This window comes from Felis catus, chromosome B3 (genome assembly GCF_018350175.1).
Source record: "Felis catus isolate Fca126 chromosome B3, F.catus_Fca126_mat1.0, whole genome shotgun sequence".
Lineage (NCBI taxonomy): Eukaryota > Metazoa > Chordata > Mammalia > Carnivora > Felidae > Felis > Felis catus.
In genome coordinates this window covers 65,914,834-65,935,259 of record NC_058373.1, presented here as the reverse complement: position 1 = coordinate 65,935,259, position 20,426 = coordinate 65,914,834, and the positions used below count along the sequence as shown (strand labels likewise).

At 41.2% G+C, this 20,426-nt stretch overlaps 1 protein-coding gene across 12 annotated transcripts in view; it reads left to right on the top strand.

Annotated features, from left to right (window-relative positions):
• CB3H15orf41 (chromosome B3 C15orf41 homolog) overlaps positions 1 to 20,426 on the top strand; it is a 296,333-nt gene that overhangs the window by 176,517 nt on the left and 99,390 nt on the right. The window contains exon 11 of one of the 12 annotated variants that reach the window (XM_045059578.1): positions 11,370 to 11,503. The exons of the other annotated variants lie outside the window; for them this stretch is intronic. Within the exon in view, the coding sequence (XP_044915513.1) occupies positions 11,370 to 11,457 (88 nt within the window). The 3' untranslated portion in view covers positions 11,458 to 11,503. The remainder of the gene's footprint in view (positions 1 to 11,369; positions 11,504 to 20,426) is intronic. 12 annotated transcript variants of the gene reach the window in all.

Here is a 20,426-nt window from a genome sequence, read left to right as displayed (position 1 = left end):
TTGTCAATATTAAATTCCAGCTTAACCTACAGTATGATACTAGTTTGAGGAGTAGAACGTAGTGATTATCAGTTACAGAACACCTGATGCTCATCACAATTACTCTCCTTAATCCCCATCACCTGTTTAACGCATCACTCCCACCCACCCACCTCTCCTCTGATAATCATCAGGTTGTTCTCCATAAAGAGTAGGTTTCCTCATTTGCCTTCCCCCCCCTCCTTCGTTTTGTTAAAGATACTGTTTTTAAAGAGTGGGTTGATTCCTAAGATAGGTAAGAGAAGCCTACATAATCCAAAAGTGCTGTTGGAAACAACCCAACCATATTAGCAGTATGGTCTCAATGGTAATAATCCGTGCTCTCCTCTCTTCTGCATTGTAATCCTAGACCTATTTATTTCATCTGCTAATGTTCAGGCAGGCTTAGAATCAAGAAGTGCATCATTCTTCATGCTGTTCTCTGGGTTCAGGTGGAAAAATAAGTTCCCAGATGTGGTCGTGATGTTCTGTAAGGGTCCTTTCAACTTCTGACCCTATAATCCAATAGGGATCTAGTGAACTAGGGCCAAGCAAATACTGAGAACTGAGATTTCTCTCCACCCTCATCAAGAACACTTGGCTTCAAGAGTTTTTCAGGATGGAGGGCTCTTAGTCCCGCAGTACATGGGACAGTCTGTCAACCCCTTACTCTCTAGACCTGCAGGGTTCAAAAGAACATTCTGCAATGATGGGAAATGGTTTCTATCTGTACTTTCCAGTAAGACAACCACATAAGGCTATTGAGTTTGGATGTGGCCAGCACAACTGAGAAGTGAATTTTTAATTTTCATTGTAATTTTAATTTTGACTTTGATAGTACATTTAGTTAGTGGCTATCATATTGGATAGCCCAGCACTAGATCTGGGGTTAGCCACACTTCTGATTCTGACATAACAGATGGGGCATTAGGGTTGTCAAGAGATCACTAGACTCAGCCTTAGCCTATTATGGGATGAAGTAATTCTAGGCGTAAAAATAAAGAACAAAAGCCAGAGTATGGAAGTATTAGAAAAACTAGCACAGAAAACCGCATCTGATACTGTTAGGCTGGATGAGAAAGTGGTAGAATGGAATTTTCGGGGAAGCAAGATCCTATAAACGTCATAAGCCATGACAAGAAGCTTGGACTTCTCCCCTCTGACATGGACCTCTTTGGAGGGTAGATAAATAGTCTAGTATCAAAATCCACTCGGCACTGAAGCCTTTCAGCCTGTCTGTCCAGGGAGAGAAACACCTTCAGAAGCTGAAGGCACTCCTGCGATCCCAGCTGCTGCTCTGAGGTGGTGTGAGAACTCTGCCAAGTGGTGGTTATTGTGCCACTTGGCACGGTTTCCAGGCCTTGGCACCTGCAAGAGCCACTTCCTAAACCCCAGAAACATGGTTTGGCATGGCACATCCTGAGGTTGAGCTGGGAAAAGATGGCTTCTTGTGGTCTTTGTAGATGGCTACTAACAGTACTGGGAGCCAGAGAGGATCCCACTTGAGGACCTGGATACAGGGGGCTCCTTACCACAGCCCCAGGCACCTGCGAGCCACTAACTGATAAGAATGGGGGGGGGGGGTGGGCAGGGACTTCACAATCAAACCCCTAAGACAGCTGAAGATACGGGATTTAAATTTAAGTGAAAGGTCCCCAGACGCCCTCAAATACTTTTTCCAAGCATTAACTGGAAATGCTTACAAAATAAAACCTGTACCTTCCCTTGTTTTTTTTTTTTTTTTCCAATTGCAAATTTTAGCTATTTGGAGGGCAAGTCTTTGCACTATAGTTTTTCCTGTACCAAAATCTTTAAAATAACTCAAAACATTGGTTTGCATGGACCTCAGGCATTGCAAAACTGAACCAAGAGCTTCTCACTTAGCAAAAACTAAAATTTGAAGAGTAGAAGGACTCCTTGGCTAAGATGGTCACAATCTAGTTTTTTTTTCCTGACTGATGGAGGAAGAAAAAAAATACTAATATACTAGTAGGAGCGGTGTCTCCTCTCTCGCTCCTCGCTCGCTCCTCTCTCTCACCTGAATCGGGCACCTGCTTTTGAGTGTAATTTTGTTGATAAGATTGAATCGAACAAGAACGGTGATGTGTAGGCTTCCTCAGGTGCGTGGTAACTCGGGCCATCTTCTCCTAGTACTGATTCCCAAAGAAACCAAGTGTGAACCAAAAAGAAAATAAATCTGCCCATTATCAAATTTGTGCTCTTGACGCCTGCAGTTGTAACTACTGTAACAACCAGGGTTAAACTGTTAGTTCGACAACTTGTAAAGCTCTTTATCATAGAAAGCAAGCAAAATCAATGCCGAATTACCCCAGGAATATTATTGATGACCTAAATGTCATTTTCTGTTTTTATTACTTTTCATTGTATTTAGCTTGTAATTCAAACCTCTTTCTAATTAATTTGGTTTGGCTCAGTTGGAAATAGAAAAAGCTAACTATCTAATAGGTGACACATGTCACAGAGAAACCTTACAACATCCCCATTTCCCCAAGATCAATCAACCATGAAACAACTGGCCAAACTTGTGTTTTTCTAGCAAATTCTTAAGGAATACAATAAAATTAAATTTGTCTAGTCGAAAGAAACGGGGAGAAACATGAATGAGCAGGAGTGACCCCGAAAGCCCAGTTTTATCTAGCCGTAATCTCTCTCCTAGTTGTTAAAATATCCCGAAGCACTCGATCATGTTGCCTTTTAATTTTGGAGCCATGTGTTGTGTTAGCAGCGTGCACATGTTCCTGATTTGAGCTTCTGGTTCCCCGGCTGTTAACCAGAACCCTCGGCTGGCCCGGACAAGGTCTCGGATAGGTCAAAGGCCTAGAGCCTACATCTTGGTTAGATCTTACCCACATGGAAACCAGAAGCCTGGGTCAGGGCAGCAGTGCCCACGACGGCCCCTGATTAAATTAGGCCTGCATTTATCAACTACACAGAGCGTACACTTAACCTTTCAACTCGAGAGTTTTGATGTATCTTTATTTTCAAACCAGAAGGGGGGTGTTTTTTCTGCCAAGGTCTTAGTCCAATAGCAACGAAATATAACAGGCACGGTTTCCAAGTTTCACCTGCCACCAGGTTGAAACCACAGCAACGTGTAAGCTGCACCATGGGAAGCATCGTATCTGTTTTCCAGATTTATAAGTATGGTATTTTGACATTTATGGAAAACTACAATTTTACGTCCCTTTTTTATATACTTTATATAAATATATATAAAATATATAAATATATTTATATGTATAAAATATATAAAATAGAAATATATAAAAAAATATATAAATATATATATTATATATTTTTATATATTTTCCTTTGGTTTCCTCCTCGAATTACTTCATTTTCTCATTCATTTCATTCAGTTGATAAGAGCTATTTTGTCAATTAATGGAACCATATTATGAAAATCCATGTGTGGAAAGACCAATAAACTGCTTTTAGAAATTTGACTTCTTTTAACTCCCCTAAGTATTTGGCTTCAATAGGACTTTGAAGAATTTCATTTCTTCAAAATGCACTGTTTAATTCTCCATGAAATTCCCATCAAACTCCTAACGAGACAGACTAAACACTACAGTCTAAGAATAGGTGGGGTTTTCTTGTTGTTCAATTCTGTCAGTTCACGTTCTCCTGAGGAGCTTTTGATGCCTCTGACTGCTGAGCAGTCTTACTTGAGATACTCCGGGTCTGCCAGGGACATCCATCATGCCCAGGTCTCTGATTCCTGGCACAGCAGTGGCGGTGAATGGACCAGGGCATGAGGAGTAGTGGTCTGGACGCACTAGAAGGGACTCCAAGTCCTTCATTGACTTATTCACTAGGTCCTCGCTGAATGTCTACGTTGCTCTAGGCACAGGGGCTTGAGTGAAGTGGGGAGTGAAAAGTCCCTGCCCTTCTGGAACTCTGTAAATTCTTCATCAGTGTGCTTGTCCAATGCCAGTACATAGGTATGTAGAAATACATGCTGTAGTCTTGAAGATACAATTATTCTTAATGTTAAAAGGATTGTTGTTCCTGTCATAACATTGTTTCTGCAGTATGCTTGTTCACTTACCTAAACTCATTTCATGTGACATTTATAAATCCCAGCCCAGAACGTGCTTTCAAAGTGGGGAAAGGCAGCAAAGAGCCTTCAGGAGGAATATTCTTGGCTCAAATAAAAGATAAAATGAGTTCATTTTAATTAAAAGTGGTTGCCAATCGCCCCAATGTAGTGAGCTCTTCTTTGCCTTGTGTGAAATCTAAATCTTAGAGCCGTTTTGAACCTTTTCTAAGACATGAGGTTATTTTGCCAATTCCCTTTCGTTTGGAAATAAGTCTTAAATTTCCGATTAACATTTATCAACATAGAATTTCGAAACACCTTCACGAATTGCTTTTTATCTTCGTATGTCCATTTTGATGCCAAACTTCCGACTTTGACTTTATAATATCAAAGGTTACTCTGAATTTGATAATTACCAAAAGAGGGGAAAAAAAAATCAGGGATCACCATTATCTTCATTTTTATCGATAGGCACATTTTTTATGGGGTTTAATTTACTGAGTATTTGATAGGTCAGTCAGTAATGTGTACTGAACCCTAAGTGTGAACAGAATATAAATATTGTCATAATTGTGGCCAGAATTAGTGACAGGAGAAAAAAAAATAGATGTGCTTAAATTATTTTAATTTTTTTTTTCACTTGAGAGTGAGAGAGACAGTACCTGTGGTGGGGAGGGGCAGAGAGAGGGCGGGAGAGAGAATCCCAAGCAGGCTTCACAGCTATCCTCACAAAGCCTGATCCAAGGCTCAATCCCACGAACTGTCAGATCATGGCCTGAGCCAAAATTGAGAGTCCAACATCTAACCGACTGAGCCACCCAGTCACCCCTGTGCTTAAATTATTTCTAGATAATTTCTAAATTTCTAAATAACTCAGTTACTAAGTAAGTCCCTACACCTTCACAACCAGCCAAACTCCTTTCTCACTTTGGCTCACTTTTTGTTGGACAAGCCTTCTTGAGCTACTCTTTGTTGCTTTTTAGATCTCTCTGAAAACAGTAGTTCTTTCCCTCTTTCCAGCCTGGATTCCTCAGGCACCTAATATTAAATACTTCATATTGAAGTAACTATCTTGCTAACTTGCTAACTATCTACCAAGACCAGCCACTGCCCACCATGCAGACCTCTAATCAACATTCAGAAAACACTCATTGTGCTCTGTTCGAGACATTAGGTCTAAGTCTTAAGATTTTTTTTCTCAAGGTGATTGGAAAGAGTATGGCTTGATGAACCAATTAAGTATACTGGGGAGGTCACTGAAGTCCCTGGCTGGATTTTTAGAATGTTGCAGCCCCTTGTAGAGAGAATACGGTGTTGAGCGTGCCCAGAAACCTAATCTTGAAAACCAGGTGCCCAGTGATCACAGGCCTGGCTGGGACTGACAGTAAGACCTCTGCCACTCTTAGATGGACTTCTTCTAGGTTGTTGGCTTCTTCAGTCCGCTTTCCCTAGCCTGGTGCCCAGTGTTGTTAAGACGTTCTGAAGCTCCTGACTCCCACAGATGTCTCAGACTGGTGGGGGGGGGGGGGGGCATGGAAACGAGAGAGGCCTGAGACCAGCCTGGGAAGCAGCTCGAAGAAGTGGAGGGAAGTAGAGGCCCTTGTCACTAAGAATGTTTCATGGAGTCTGATACTCCTTTTTGTGGTTGTCTGCCTGTTCATCCCCAGCTGCCCACTTTTCCTTCTGTTTTGCCTTTAAGACATGTTACAAAGCCTCCTTTCCACATTCATGTCCTCTGCGATCATTCTATTCCTCTCTTGCATTCATCCGAGGGAAATAGTATCTATGAGACTTGATTGTGAAATGTTGGAGAATTAATAACACCTTGAGGTTTTTCAGCTTAATTTGTATATATTTATCTTGGAATATAGTACGCATCTCTTTAGCAGGCAATTTTGTAGTTGTTTGGATGTTGGCAGGTTTCAGGGGTGGGAGGGAAAGAAGTTATATTTTTAGCTATAGTGATTCACTCCGTAAGTGGTGTACATTGTAGTCTGTCCTCCAGTTGATTTATTGCATATGGAATCTGCGCAAAGTACACTCCACGATTTCAGTGGTTTACAAAACCAATAAAGACAGAAAATGCCGAAATAAATATTTAAGATTCCTTTTCTGCATTGCACTAAAGATAGGATGAAAATAAATTTTAAAAGAAAGCATTTGCACTTGAGGAATTCAGGTAAAGTCATGAAGCTATAATTAAAAACAGAGTTGTAGGGGCCAAGTAAAATTTGGAGGAGATAATTAAATTTTACTATTCGTCTTATTTTTATCTTCTATTCAATTTAAACAAAGCCAATCTTGATGGACTATAAAATACACCATATGTTGTCATTTTAAAATAAGGTTCCGTATTTAAATTTGGCATGTTGGCTGTGTGGCTCTATGCCACCACTCCCTGCTTCAGAATCCTTCTCGACACAGGGCTACCGATTCGTGAGAGTCCCGAACACTGAACTTGCATGCGATCTGATTTTTAGATGGATCCCTTCACTCCTCCCTCACAGAGCTGCACTAGCTGGGACCATTGTCTTCCTCTCTTACAAACAAGCCAGACTCTTCATTAAAGGCCATCTCACAACCCACTCTACGTTTAAGTCCGCATTGTTTTTTCAATGTGAAAATCTCCCTCCAGAAAGCCTTTCCTAGAGACTGTGGCCCAAAGCAGAAACCCCGTGGTTCTCAAACCCTGCTGCACATCAGAATTAACAGAGAGGCTTGTTTAAAATACAGATCCCAAAACTTCTTCAAACCTAAGTTAGACTGTCTGGATCTAAGACCTAGAAATACACATTTTTCTCTGCTCCCCCCCCCCCTTCCCCCAGTCATTTCTGATAAAACTAACAGTCTGGTATTCTCCATTGATGATTTGGGTACCACTGCTATAGTGGAAAGAATATTGGACGCAAGTTCAAATCTCAACTGCTCACTAACTGCCCAGCTTACTCGACCCCTGGGCCTCAGGCCCAGCAGACTGCAAAATTTTAGGCTCTTTCCCAAAGAGTTTGGGAGGGGAAGGATGCTATAGAAGAAACCACCCAACTAAGTTAGTATATCGGATAGTGAGACTGTGCTCTGAAGGTGGGCCAGTGAAGCAGACTGCTTCCCTGAGTGGCATATGGTAGCCAGTCTCATTTATGTTTTGGTCATACTGTACTGAGTATCAGCAGCATTCCTCACTCCCTTCTCTTGAAGCGTAAACAAGTTTTGTCTTGGATCCAGAACTCTCACAGGCACTTGTGCTTAGAATGGTTCCAAATGGAGAGCGAGTCTCAATTTCCTATACCTTATAGCACCCCATTGCCTACTGAATTAAGACGTGAGAGGGCTGTGTGCCAACTTGAGACCCGAGATATCTGTCCTTTAAAGATTTCCCTCTGATTCAGAAGAGACTCAGAGTCTTAGAACTAGAAGGGACTTCAGAAACCATCTCACGTAGCCCCCTTAAGTCTAAGTGAGTTCATGATGCCAACAAATGGTTGGATGAGAAAATCCCATTAGCTCACTCAGAAGAGTCAGAAAACCTCATCAAAATGAGACCTATGTAAACCAAAATGATCAAGCATGTTGAATTGTTTTAAACTGTTGGTTCAGCCAATGGCTGCAATCACTTAGGGTATAATTGTATTAATTATTATGGTTACGATCCTATCAAACAGGATTAAACAGGTGGATTCCTTTACAAGCTCCCATATTTAGACACATACTTCCACCCCAACTTTGTCCATCTTGAAAAGGAATCCTCCCCACCCCTAGTAACTTAGTTTGATTCTCAGCAGTGAACAACCATGATGACTTAAATTGAGTTATAATTAACTCCATTTGCTAAAGCAAAAAGCAAAATGTATGTTACTTATTAGGCACTTGGTATGATGTGGCTTCTGGACTAGTGATTTTATATACATAAATTCTATGTATAATCTATTAGTCTTGATAATCCTCTTTAGGGTAGATGCTACTCCCGTTTTACCGAAAAGAGAACAGAGACATGCTCAAGCTCAGAATTAGTGTCTCACCTAGGATTCCAATGTAGGTCCATTAACAGCAGTTAAGGGCATTAGACTATGATTTAGGCTGAGCTTCCTAAAATCATGAGTTAAGTATCAATTAAAACTATGAACTTTGCACTTCTGAAACTGTATGCGAAATTGTACATAAAATTCAAAGAGTCCATGAAACCGATGCTACCCAATAAATACAAATCGCTAGGTCTTGCTTGACCTAAAAGAAGGAATAGTCTAGTAAATGGCACATGGATTCCGTCAGGTTTAAGTATATGTTACAACTGGGAGTTGAAGTTTTTTGAGAAGGCAGACACCTCATTTTTTTAGACTCCTTTTTGGTTTTCGAAAATTGTACTCTAGCATTCATTTTGGCTTATAGAAATACAAATAGTAATAGAAATTAAAAATACTAGGACCAAGAGGGACTTGATAGATCATCTAGTACAACCTTCTTGTTGACAGAGGAAAGGACCCAAAAAATCTCTGAGCCTTACCCAGTATCACATAGCCAGTTAGAGTCAGGTCAGACCTGGAGTCCAGAACTTCAGATTACTATTTGAGCACTTGTTCTAATATGCTGAATAAACCGTTAGTTCATGGCACATGCATCTAAAGAAATAGGTACGCCCAGTGCATATTTGGAGTCCATTGCTTTTCAAACTACTGAAACGTGTCCCTGCTTGATTGAAAATGAGACGGTAACAAGAGCTACAGCACAGATACTCATTTCAGCCCTATCAAGACACTGAGAGCAGCTGGAATACACGACCAGGAGTTGTGATACCACAACGAGATTGGGAACACTGACCCGTTAGAACTATAGTCTGAATTATCAGAAACTTCAGATCAGTGACTCCTTTGTGTCTTCATCCATGTATATTTATTGGGCACCAAACTGTTGGGCCCTGTGCTTGGCTCTCTGAACACAAGGACCCCTAAGATCCAGTCCCTGTCTCCACAGGGATCTCAGGCACCAGAGGACTTCATAGACAGAGGCTGGGACCCTGCCACATTTTACACAGTGAGGGAGGTGGCACACTCAACACTATCCCGTGTTCCTAAGGGCACCTGGGCGACATTGCTCCTTAGAAGAATGGCTTCTTGTTTCCTCCAAAGGCTTTCTCCTTAGAGGAAAATATTTTTCAATTTGTGTTAGCAGAGTGTTGGCCAGTATACACGGTTTTCCTTCAACAGGGATTCCTCTCCCAGAAGTAGTCCTAGTCACCACCAGACTAATTAAGAAATAGGAGCTTGTTTTCTTTTACAAGGCCAATAACTACCAACCGTGGCTTTTGGGGGATGTCTGCAGTTATTTTAACGGACACTGAAAAATTCCCAAAATGAAAGTAATTCTAATCACTCAGTTTATAGACCAAATGCATGTGATGATGAACACCACCATAAAAAAAAGCTAGTGGTCTGACAAAAACCACACGGAGGAGATTTGACTGCACACGAAAGTGAGTGGGTGGGTGGAGCTGTTGTATTAGGTCAGCAAAAATGTGATGAAGTAGCAGCTGTTTACATTTTATGAGAGGATGGACGGAAACGGTATTTTAATACTGCTAACTCAAGTCTAGCCGGTCATCACTCTCTACGTTAATACTTGAGCATTTTCATTCTTGAGAGTGATTCTGTACGAAGCTGTGAAATGGTAATGATGTCTCGAGATTGTGAATTTTTATCATATTTTAAGTTACAAACAACTCTTAAGCCTGAAGGAGAGCCCGAGCAAAGCACACTTGTGCATGTGTTGATCTGAACTAATATATACAGGAGTGTTTCATCAGGGATTTCTCAATGCATTATAATGCAAATTGCATTTTTAAACCAGCCAAACTATTGATGGCTTTATTGAATGGAATAATTTATTACAGAAGTATTTTAGTCAGATGACATTTCATCATCAAATAACAGTAAACACAATAGCCATTTCCCATAAGACTGTTCTCTTGAGCCAAGAGCTTAAAAAAGAACATAAAACTTGCCTTGTTCCAAAGATGGCATTGTACTAAACAGTTGTTTATTACACCAGAGAAGAAAAGAGTTCTGCCAGCCAGACATGGTGGACCGGAAAAACATGCCATTGTGTCAGATCGTCCCAAGAAATCTCCATTTTTCCCTCCTTTCCTAATAATGTTTGACAAGTGGAGATGAATTTTTAAAATCCAAGTCTCTTTTATGCCATTCATTGGGATAATACTATAAAATCTCTCCTCGGGTACTCCCGAGTATTACAACATCAATGACCTGTCAGCAGCTGCATACAGTTTTTCTTTTTTAAGACTGTGTAAAGCTATGGTTAGATTCTAATTTTCTAAAATAGGTTTAAGTATGGGGAGAGCCAAAATTAGGTGCACTTTTCTTGCTAGAAATCAGACCACAAATTGTACATTGTACTTACAAAGATGATTAAGGCGGTCCAGCCGCACACCAGCAGTTCAGCTGATTTAATTGGAGCATGCAGATTTGTGTAAAAACATATGTTGGGATTGGGGAAGCCTTTTTTTTATACTGTTGAGAAGTTTTTTTTGCAAGTTCCTGTGTATAATTTGTACATTGTCTAATTCTCTCCTAGAAGTCTAAGATCAAACTCTTACATGCCAAGGATCCAGTAGTTACACATTTTTGTCAAAATGGGAATGCCTTACTCCTACCTTTCTCCCAATTAGTTGGTGGCAATTCCTTTCACTTAGCCTCAAAATGTTCATTATTCTTCAATTGTGGCATGATTTTAAAGTGTTGACTTGTTTCGACGAGGCATAGACTTCGGAGGCAGAGCTGGAGCCTCCGAGCCTTGATTCACGTGAACATATAGTGAACATTTGGGAAATAGAAGTTGGAATTCGCTGGAAAATGTGGATCAAAAATAGCTCTCACATAAAGATGGGAGATAAAGTATGCAAAACGCCTGGCAGAGTGCCTGGCACTTAGCTGGAAGTGGGGGATTGGGGGGTCTTGCTATAGGGCTGAGGGTGGAGGTGCTGGCTGAGGCGGCCAGTGGAGGGGGGATTGGTGGTAACCACATGTGGCGGTGGTGAGCTGGGACATTTAGGCAGTTATGTCCGTTGTTTCGGGGACGGGGGCATCAGAGTTTAGCAAGCAGTCCTCGCTTAAAGCGTTTGTGAAGAGCTTCATGTTTAAATTTCTTGCCATATTCGTAGAATGCAATTTGGACTGTATATACGGGTAAAAATAGATCCAATATCACTGGTCTTTCTGCCCTTGTTTGCTTAAGAATGTCTGCTCAAAATTTCCCAGTTGCCCTGATATTTGCTTTGCAGCAGTGAAGAAGAATCTCTGATTCTGTGGCTGAAATCTCCAATGTTTCTGAAAAACTTGTTGTTGGAATTTTGTTGGATCTCGACTTAATGCTGGGAAGTTGAGTTCTCCAGTCCCCACCCCTTTTCTTTTAACTGTAAGTTAAATCCTTCCGTTCCTTCTCAATCTTTTCGTGTGTTTGATGCTCCCTTCCCCTCCATTTTGTTCCTTCAGTCCTGTAAACTTGTTGCCTGACAATTCTACTCTTGCAGAAATAGTCTGGCAGTCCTGTAGCCTTCATTTCCGTAACCGTTCCCCTGCTGATTTTCTCGTACTGCAAGTGTGAAATTTTCCAGCCACCAAGTACTGATAACCCATCTTACGGCTAAGAAGTACTAAAGTTATCTTTCTGAATGATCTGTAAAGTTGGTTCCAAGTGTCAGAGTGCTGCCCTATAAGGCTTAGTTGGCTTTTGTACAGTTTGACCAAAAGGGGCCCCTCTGATTTTTGTTTTTTACAGTTTATTTTGAGAGAGAGAGTGTGAGCGGGCAGGGGCAGAGAGAGAGAATCCGAAGCACAGAGCCCCTGATGCGTGCCTAGAACTCACAAAACTGAGATTTTGACCTGAACCGAAATCAGGAGTCACACGCTTAATCGACTGAGCCACCCAGGCACCCCCTCTTTTGTGTATTTCTAAGAATGGTGTGAGTGATTTAACATTTACATCGAGGAAGTTCCAGGCTGTTGAACCAGCCAAGGGAAAATATCCATACGTCAATCACTGAAGAGCTAAGGCTGTTCTCATATACTTGGCTTCCCGTCACAGTAAAATTATGAATGGAGTAATTTGCCAAAAGAGACACTGAGTAGTGCTGACCACTAATTTTAGGAACCCTTCTGATGTTCTTCTAGAACCTGCTGTTAAACAGCGTTGAGCAGGCCACACACTTGGACCCACTAGGCTTGGGTTGTTCATCTGAAAGTCAGATGATCACTGACAGCCCCCCCACCCCCACCTTCACCCCGGTCGCCTCTGGGAGTGCGTGGCTTTGTAATCCAGCAAGCTGGGGTAGGCACGTATTACAAGAAGAACTTAGCTCAGGACATCCATAGGGCAAATGGACACAAGGCCTATTCAGGTACAAGTGACACTGTAAATTCACAAGACTACTTCAGTTTAAAGAAGGGCCGCTGACCACAACCTGAGCTGGTGATGGGCCCTGGGACTGTTCTAAACTTGGCACCTTGAGAACAGTCTCCTCAGTGACTGGCTCATGGAGAAAGTGTTCCCAGTACCTTGGCAGATAACTAACTGGAAGCTGAGCGTCTCTCAGGAGCTCAAACGTTTTTCACAAAAAGAATTGGTGATTACATCCTGATTCTTAAACCCAAGATTTATTGTAGTGGAAAAATTGCTCATCCAAAGCTTAATGGAACCTTTTATTGGTTATGATCTGTTTGTTTGGCACCCTTCATCCCATCTAAACAGCTAAACCTATGCTACTCACTGGTTTCACAGACATCTGTGAAAGACTTTTCAGAATATTAGCTAATAGGTTAATAATTCCACCTAAAACCACATTAAATTGAGATCCACAAGCAACACTAAATATGGAGACCTCTCTAACCCATGTCAATATAATACACTGCTACTTAATCCTGACTTTCCATAGGTTTCAGTTAAATGCTGATCGTGTTTGTAAAGAGAAAATCAGAGTGCAACGAATATTGCTAAGCATGTACCTCCTTGATATAAAGTATTTCACTTTTAATGACAGTTTAAGGCAACAAAGCTGAAGGCACATATTTTTAAAGTAACGTCATACCTAGATTTTCAATCCTGTGAATTCACCATACTGTAGCCATAGTTGAGTCATGGGTACAAATTGGGTTATGTTCTTCTGCTTATAAGAGCACTACTTACCTTTTTTTTAAATTAAAAAAAAATCTGAAACGATGCTAGATCTTTAGATTTCAAAGTTGGAGTCATTTGTCCACGGTGTATAATGTACTCCCTCTCAGTGAATCCATCACGTTGTGACACCTTCTGGTTTTTACTTTTACTGCTATCATAAGCTTCTTATCCAGTGTCCTTCTGACGGGGCCCATGGACACAACTCCCAGAAGGTCACTTGTTTCATGCTATCGGGGATCACGCTAGACCCCAGTATATAGTCCACCAGTATATCCAATCCCTACCTCCAACCTGCTCTCCTTGTCCTTCTGCTCTCTCCTGTGCCACCAGATGTCTTCAAAGAGTCGTCTGCACACGGCTCTCCACTCCCCACATGTCTGTACCTCTAGACCTGAACTGCTACCTGCAGTGCCACTGTCACACCCGGCAGAGATGGATGCCTTGGTCCTTCTCTTGTCTGAATGCTTGGCTGTCTTTGACACTGTTAATCCCACCCCTTGACTCTGACATTCCACTCGTGCCCACCTCTCTTCCTTACCCTGTTGATGCCTCTCAGGCTGTGCAATCTTTACTGGTTCCCCTTCCTCTGCCGGCCCCTGATATTCTCTGCCCCACGTTTCCATCCTTAGACCCCATCTCTCTTCATTTCTCTAAGCAAATCTTGACAACAGGGCCGTCTTCGATGTAGCTTCCAAATGTGTATCATCAGTTCAGATCTTTTTCTTGAGTTCCAGACTCCTTCTTTTAATTGCCCACTGTACTGATTTTCAGACTTCGTCTTCAAGAAAGCCCCTAAGTGCCAGACGCACTATTCTTATCTTCACCCTTGTCCTTACCTTTTCATCCTTTTCCATCTTACGTCCTCCTTACTCTTCAAATCCAAATAGAGCTGTCCCCTCTTCAGTGAGATCTCCCCCACTGTCAACCCTCTGTTCTCTTCCCCCATCAATACCACTGAACTGTGGTAGCTTTTCAAAAGTTACAGTGCAATAATGAGTAGCTGTCACTTCATACTCTGAATCCACATTTTCATTTTCATTAGTGAGGATAGTGTACTATTGAGATTGATGCAGAGATTATAAGAACCACTTGTTTGTCATCCCAAGGCAGGTATTTTTACCTATTAACCTGCCTACTCTGGCACCTCTTCAAAATCCGTCATCACTTGGGACACCTGGATGGCTAGGTCATTTAAGTGGCTAACTTTGGCACAGGGCATGATCTCACGGTTTGTGAGTTTGAGCCCCAGGTCGAGCTCTCAGCTGTCAGCACAGAGCCTGCTTCAGATCCTCTTTCTGTCCCTTCGCCACTTTCACCCTGTCTCTCTCAAAAATAAATGAACATCTAAAAAAGATCTGTCATCACTTGCATGTAATTTAAAAAGTTACAGTCTCTTATTATTGGGATATCCCATCTCCTATATCCAGAAGGGTTTCAGATCATAATGAATCTACATGAACTCCCATAATCTATCAGGTTAATATTAAATAAGTTACTATATTCTTATAGAACTGTCATAATATACATATTATACCTTTTATTCTGAAACAATTAGATTTTAATTGTACTGTAGATACCATCTGTTCTGTCACTTCAGGACTGATTTCTGTTGGTTTGAAAAATGTTACAGGTCCTTTTAATTTCATTTCCAATGTGTAGCTGTAGGGATCAGAAAAGACCAACGTCAGGTAACATCTATAACCTATGTGGTATCTCCGCATAAACTAGGAGCATGATTATATTCATATCTCGTGATGGGAATTATACAACTTGCAGTTATTAAATTGGACTAAGGCCAATATGCTTTTACCTACCTGAAAAGGAAAAACGTTGCCCCGCATTTAAAGAGAAACATAATGATAATTACATTAAAAAAAAAGTTCAATAGTCTGAACTCAGACATGATTTTTTAAATTTTTTTAAACTCTAATTAGCACAACTTGACAGATAAAAATTAATGTTACTTTTGGATGTTGTAGGTTGCCTGACAAAAATCCCATTTTATAGAATTTAAAGGTTTGTAGATAAAAAGTGAGAAATAGCTTGTCAGAGGTGATGGCATCAAAATGTAAAATATCTCCATTAGTTTCAAAACAAAATTATTACTTGAATGTATTTTAATAATGCTTAGCAATTAAATCTGTGGCATTGAAACACTGATTAATAATACTGAATCTCTTACTCTCGTGTAACGGAAGAGATGCACAATATGGGGACTCATTTCTAACTCAACTGGAAAAGTGAGAAATGTAATAGGGCCTGTAGGGTAAAACAGTGCAACAGAACCTTCTAGGGTTCCTCTGTCATCGCTGGGTAAGAAGTCAGCAGACCTCAGTTCTAACTTGAGCATCTTGCCTGAAGTCTTGGGTTAATTCACTTAGCTTTCCTAAATACCTCATCCTTTTAAATAACAGATGAGTATCTCTTTTACAAAGTATAAAATCTGTGTGAATGTATGCCACTGTTTTCTCATGTTGGGGAGAAAAAACACCAAAGTACGTTTATAACTTAGTTATTTGTCTCTTTAACCCAGAGCTTTCTTCCTTTCAGCCTTACCCAGTTAGCAAAATAAAACTCTGTGCCTTTCCCTTGTTTCCCAAAATGTGAGGAAAGAAGAGGCTGCAACAGTCCAAAATCTACTCCACTGTCTGTCCCTAGGGCCTCAATTCCCTGGATAATTACTGTGATTTCAGTCTAGATAATTTGTGTACAGTTGCCTGAAGAAACTGACCCCCCCCAACCCCAAAAGGTTCCAAAATTGCAAACCATTTTCTTGAGCTAATTATGTTCAATCCGTTAGAAGAGATATAGAAACATTTTAAAAAAATAAAATCTTACCAGATTATACTAACCACTTCAATAAAAAAAAAAAAGGACATCGAGGAAATATGTACCCTAAATCTTGGACCATTTTGTTTTTCATGCTATGTATTTCTTTAAAGTTTGTAAATAATCTGAGCAAAATGAAGGTACAAAATAACTTTTGCTGATAGACTATGACATTTTTTATTTGCTGAATGCATGACATTATTCCTGACAAATACAGCTTCAATAACAGAACTCTTTGTTTTCACTTGAGAGATGGTTAACATAAAGTCTGAATATCAAATTCTAAAAGGCTTCATCTTAACATTATGCCCCACACGTGATACCTTCTTCCTCCTGAAAGTGATTATACCCATCTTCTGAAATGTCTAATCTCATGCTGGAGAGCTTAAGAGAGCATCTGACCATCTGAAAGCATTTGAGTTTAAGTCTTGGAAATATGACATGGGGACTCCTAGTCCTCCCAAGGAGAGATCCAGTCTAGATTATCCAGTGCATAATCTTTGAGATGAAAGAATTCTTTCAAATGTGACTGTAGTCTGTTTCTGTAAAACCTTCGCTTGGTCCATAAATAAGCCTAAAGGGCGTTATAAATGTGTCAGGAGCTCAGGGTGATTGATCTGTGTTGGATATATCATGAAAATAGACAGAAGGCACAAGGGTTGCTTCCCTGTGGAAATCGCAGTGGTAAATTGCCATATGTGTCCCCGTTAGGAGCCTAGCTGATCAGATTGTGGATGTAACAACTTTACAGACTGGACTTTGGGTCTCTTGAGATCTTCAGTGTCTGTGAAGTCTAAATAAAATAGCACCTTGATCTGCAGCCTCAAGCAGACTTTGGCAAGGAATCAGGACTCTTGCCAGCAATCTTTCCCAGTCCTAAATTCCAAATACATCTTTCTCGGGGTTGCTGTCCTTCAGAAATCTGGCTAGACGTGGATTTGTGTTAACTGAAAGGTAAGGAAGCCATGCCAGTGTTGTAATATTACATACACACCACAAAGGTTGAGATGATAAATTTAAACTTGAAAAGTCCCAGGCACATTTTCTTGCAGAACTATCCCAGCAAACTCGTGAGAGGAAAAAATGTAAAGTGTGAAAAGCAGTGACTTCCCTTTGACTATGCCAGTTGAAAACAATGGCTCTAGTGCTTGGGGAAGTAGGAAGGCTCTTGAAATAAACAAAGGCAAATGATTAAGTAAAGCAAGTAATAGCACTGGTTTTTAAACCACTCGGCCCATCCTGTATATGCCATTAGGTTCAAGATCTAGACCAGACCTAAGCAAAACAGTGGTGCAAAGATACTCTGCATAACTTTTCTACCTGTCATTCACTTACTCAACAAACATTTATTCAGTGTGTGTGCCTGCCATACATTGTTAAATGAGAGGTAATGATCCAGTAGACAAGATACTGCTTTCATGGAACATTCTGTGGAAGAGAGAAACCTTAAATACAAATAGGTAAATTGTAACATCTTTTAAATTTAGCGTTTGGCAATGAGAGACCAGTTCACTTTGCCATTTTGCTTCTGAATCCCATAGAATCTCAAGTGCTATAAATCCAGGTAAATTGTATAAATCCAAATATGTTCTATAGCATGTTTATAGCATGTATCTGTAGTCGTAAATACCTCATTAAAAAATAGGAATTTTGGTTATTTAGTATCCAGCATTGAATGAAAGTTTGGGTCCCACCCATTGCCAGCACTACTTGGTCATAATTTTCTTTGACCAGATGTTTCTTTGAATAGTGCTATGGATCTATTTTTACAGTGGCCCCCATTTATAATGGAAAGGGATGGGGTTTTCTGTCTTTGGCCTTAAATTTTACCAGGACTTGAGCTAGAACAACAATTGCACAAAAAGTGTATGGCCTTTTGCAAGCTTGAGGCACTCACAGGTTACTTCAAATACTGTCTTGCGTCGGCCTTAATACGGCCTGTGAGTTCAAGCCCTAAAAATAAACACCTATTAATCAGCTAATGGCCACATGAGTGGACCAGCTCTCTGACTACAGCAGGGACCTCAGTCTAACCTCATTCAATAGCTTGTCTTATGTCACCCAGGATGAGGCAGTTTGCAGCCAGGAATGCCTCTAAAAGAAGACAGTCACAAGCTTAGCTAAATGTTTAAAATAATCTCCGTAACTCCTCTCCACACTGACAGATTGCTTTCAACTCAATGGAATCAAACCACAGCACCAGCCCCAGTGGCCTTTGTGGGGCCAACCTTGAGGCCCGGAGTTTGTAAAGTAAAACTACACGTTCCGTTGAGGCTCTCCCTTGTCTTGCTTTCAATCGGAAAGCAACCGGAAGGGAACTCACTCGTGGAAGTCCTTATCTTCATAAAACTTAGCTAATGCCTCCTGTTAACTAAAATAAGGTTGGTGTGTAAGTCACTAAGGAAACTGTCAGCCAGTCCCCTCATCCCGGCTGACTTCTCAAAGAATACAAATTGGAGGAACCCCATGGAGTAGAGCTGTGACTGTTTACATACACATACTCTGTCCCAAAGACTCCGGAAAGTTGAGCTCTCAGTATGGTTTTAAGAGTTTTTTTTGTTCTTTTTTTTCTTTTTTGAATGGCAGTCTTTTTTTTTTTTTTTTTTTTTTTTTTTCCTATATGGAGTGGAAATGTGGGTGGAGGGGGAAAGATTTGTTTTAATGTATACTTTTCTTTAATGTGTTTACCCCCAAATAAGTGAGCTGTGGTAGATACGTTGGCCCCACAAAAGTAAATATTTAGCTCAGAAATTCCACACAGAAACATAGCCCGGGGTATTTGGGTTTCAAGAAAGAGGATCACCCTGGGGCAGAGGGCTGGTGTGCAGGCAACATGGGATTGGTGGGAATGGGCTCGCGTGTCATCCCCTCGGCCCTCAAAACGCCTTGGTCAGCTAGACGTGCCCCTCTGGCCCTCGGCAGCGCCCCTGCCACCTGCCTTTTCCAGCTCTGTCTTCTGCCATGCCCACAGTCTTTGCTTTTTCTGACCTCTGTGCTGCTCCAAAAACCTCCATGCTTTGTCTCAGCGCTCTGTCTGCACGTGCCTGTCTCTCCACTGGAGGAATCTTTTCTTAGCCTCGATTTCAAGACCTACTCTGTAGGTCGCCTCATCTCTGCCCTGGACCTTGCCTGATTTTCTCTGGGCTACCACAGGACCCCCTCCTCATACTACTTTTTAACCCCCTTGGCTCCCTGACTACTGAGAGCCCCCCTGGAAGACTGACTGTGATCCTGTCCTCTCTGCATTCCTGGAACAGGACATCCTTTTCAGGAAGGCAGAAGGTGATATCCTCTGTGTTCTTCAGTGAGGACAAAAAGGAGGCTAGGGGTGCATGGGGACAGGAACACCGGACAGGGAGGTGGGAGAGGGTGTCTGCAGAGACACCGTGAGTTGCTCATGTGTGGTCTTAAACAAGTCACTTGATGTCTGAGAGCCTCTGTTTCCTCAACTGTCTAATCAAAATACCGCATTTTTGAGGATCAGATATGTCCAATAACTTTTAAGTTTTCTGCCCACCATCAGCTGAAGATAGAACCAGAGTTCACTAACTCATGTCCTGTCCTCTGAATCTAGCCCTGCAATTATCCACACTCACATGATCTTTCACCTGTTACTTAAAAAAAAAAAAAAAAAAAAAAAAAAAAAATCTGTCCTTAGTCCTATTTCTTTCCTACAATTGTCTGATAAAGCAGCTTCATCAACCACAAGAAGACAAAGGGACTGGCCACCCTTAGAAACTGGTACTTGCCCTCAGTTTCCTGAGGATCCATTGTGTGGTCCCCATCTGCTTGAAGGGCCAGCCTTGAAACCCCAGAAGGGTGTGTGTGTGTGTGTGTGTGTGTGTGTGTGTGTGTGTGTGTGTGTGTGTTTTAGGGCAACTGCAAACAGCAACCATCACTTGTTTTCTAAGTCAGGAGTTTATCATCTCTCCAGAGCCTTGCAATACTAGTTAATAAAGCTCATTTGTTCCTTTCTGTTCTATCTCTTCATAAATAATAAAACCATTTGTTACAAAGATGAACTATTAAATCTGGTGAAACGCTGCACAGTGCTCTTTTTCTCATAGGAAAAAGTTGAGGACCAAGTCCACAGAAGCCTCAAGACCCTGCCCTGAAATTGGTGTGTGTACAGCCCGTTTGTCGTGTAACCTGAGGCCTAACTGTGAAAATAGGCACAACAGTGCCATGTCCTGGAGAACAGGAGCCCATATTTAAAGACAACTTGAGTCACTGACATCACCTCGGTTTTTTGTCGAGTGTCTTTTGAAGTAGTCTCTCCTGGTCATATCACGCTGATCAGCCTTTCTTTTTAAGGGCAGGAATGACTGTGAAGTGA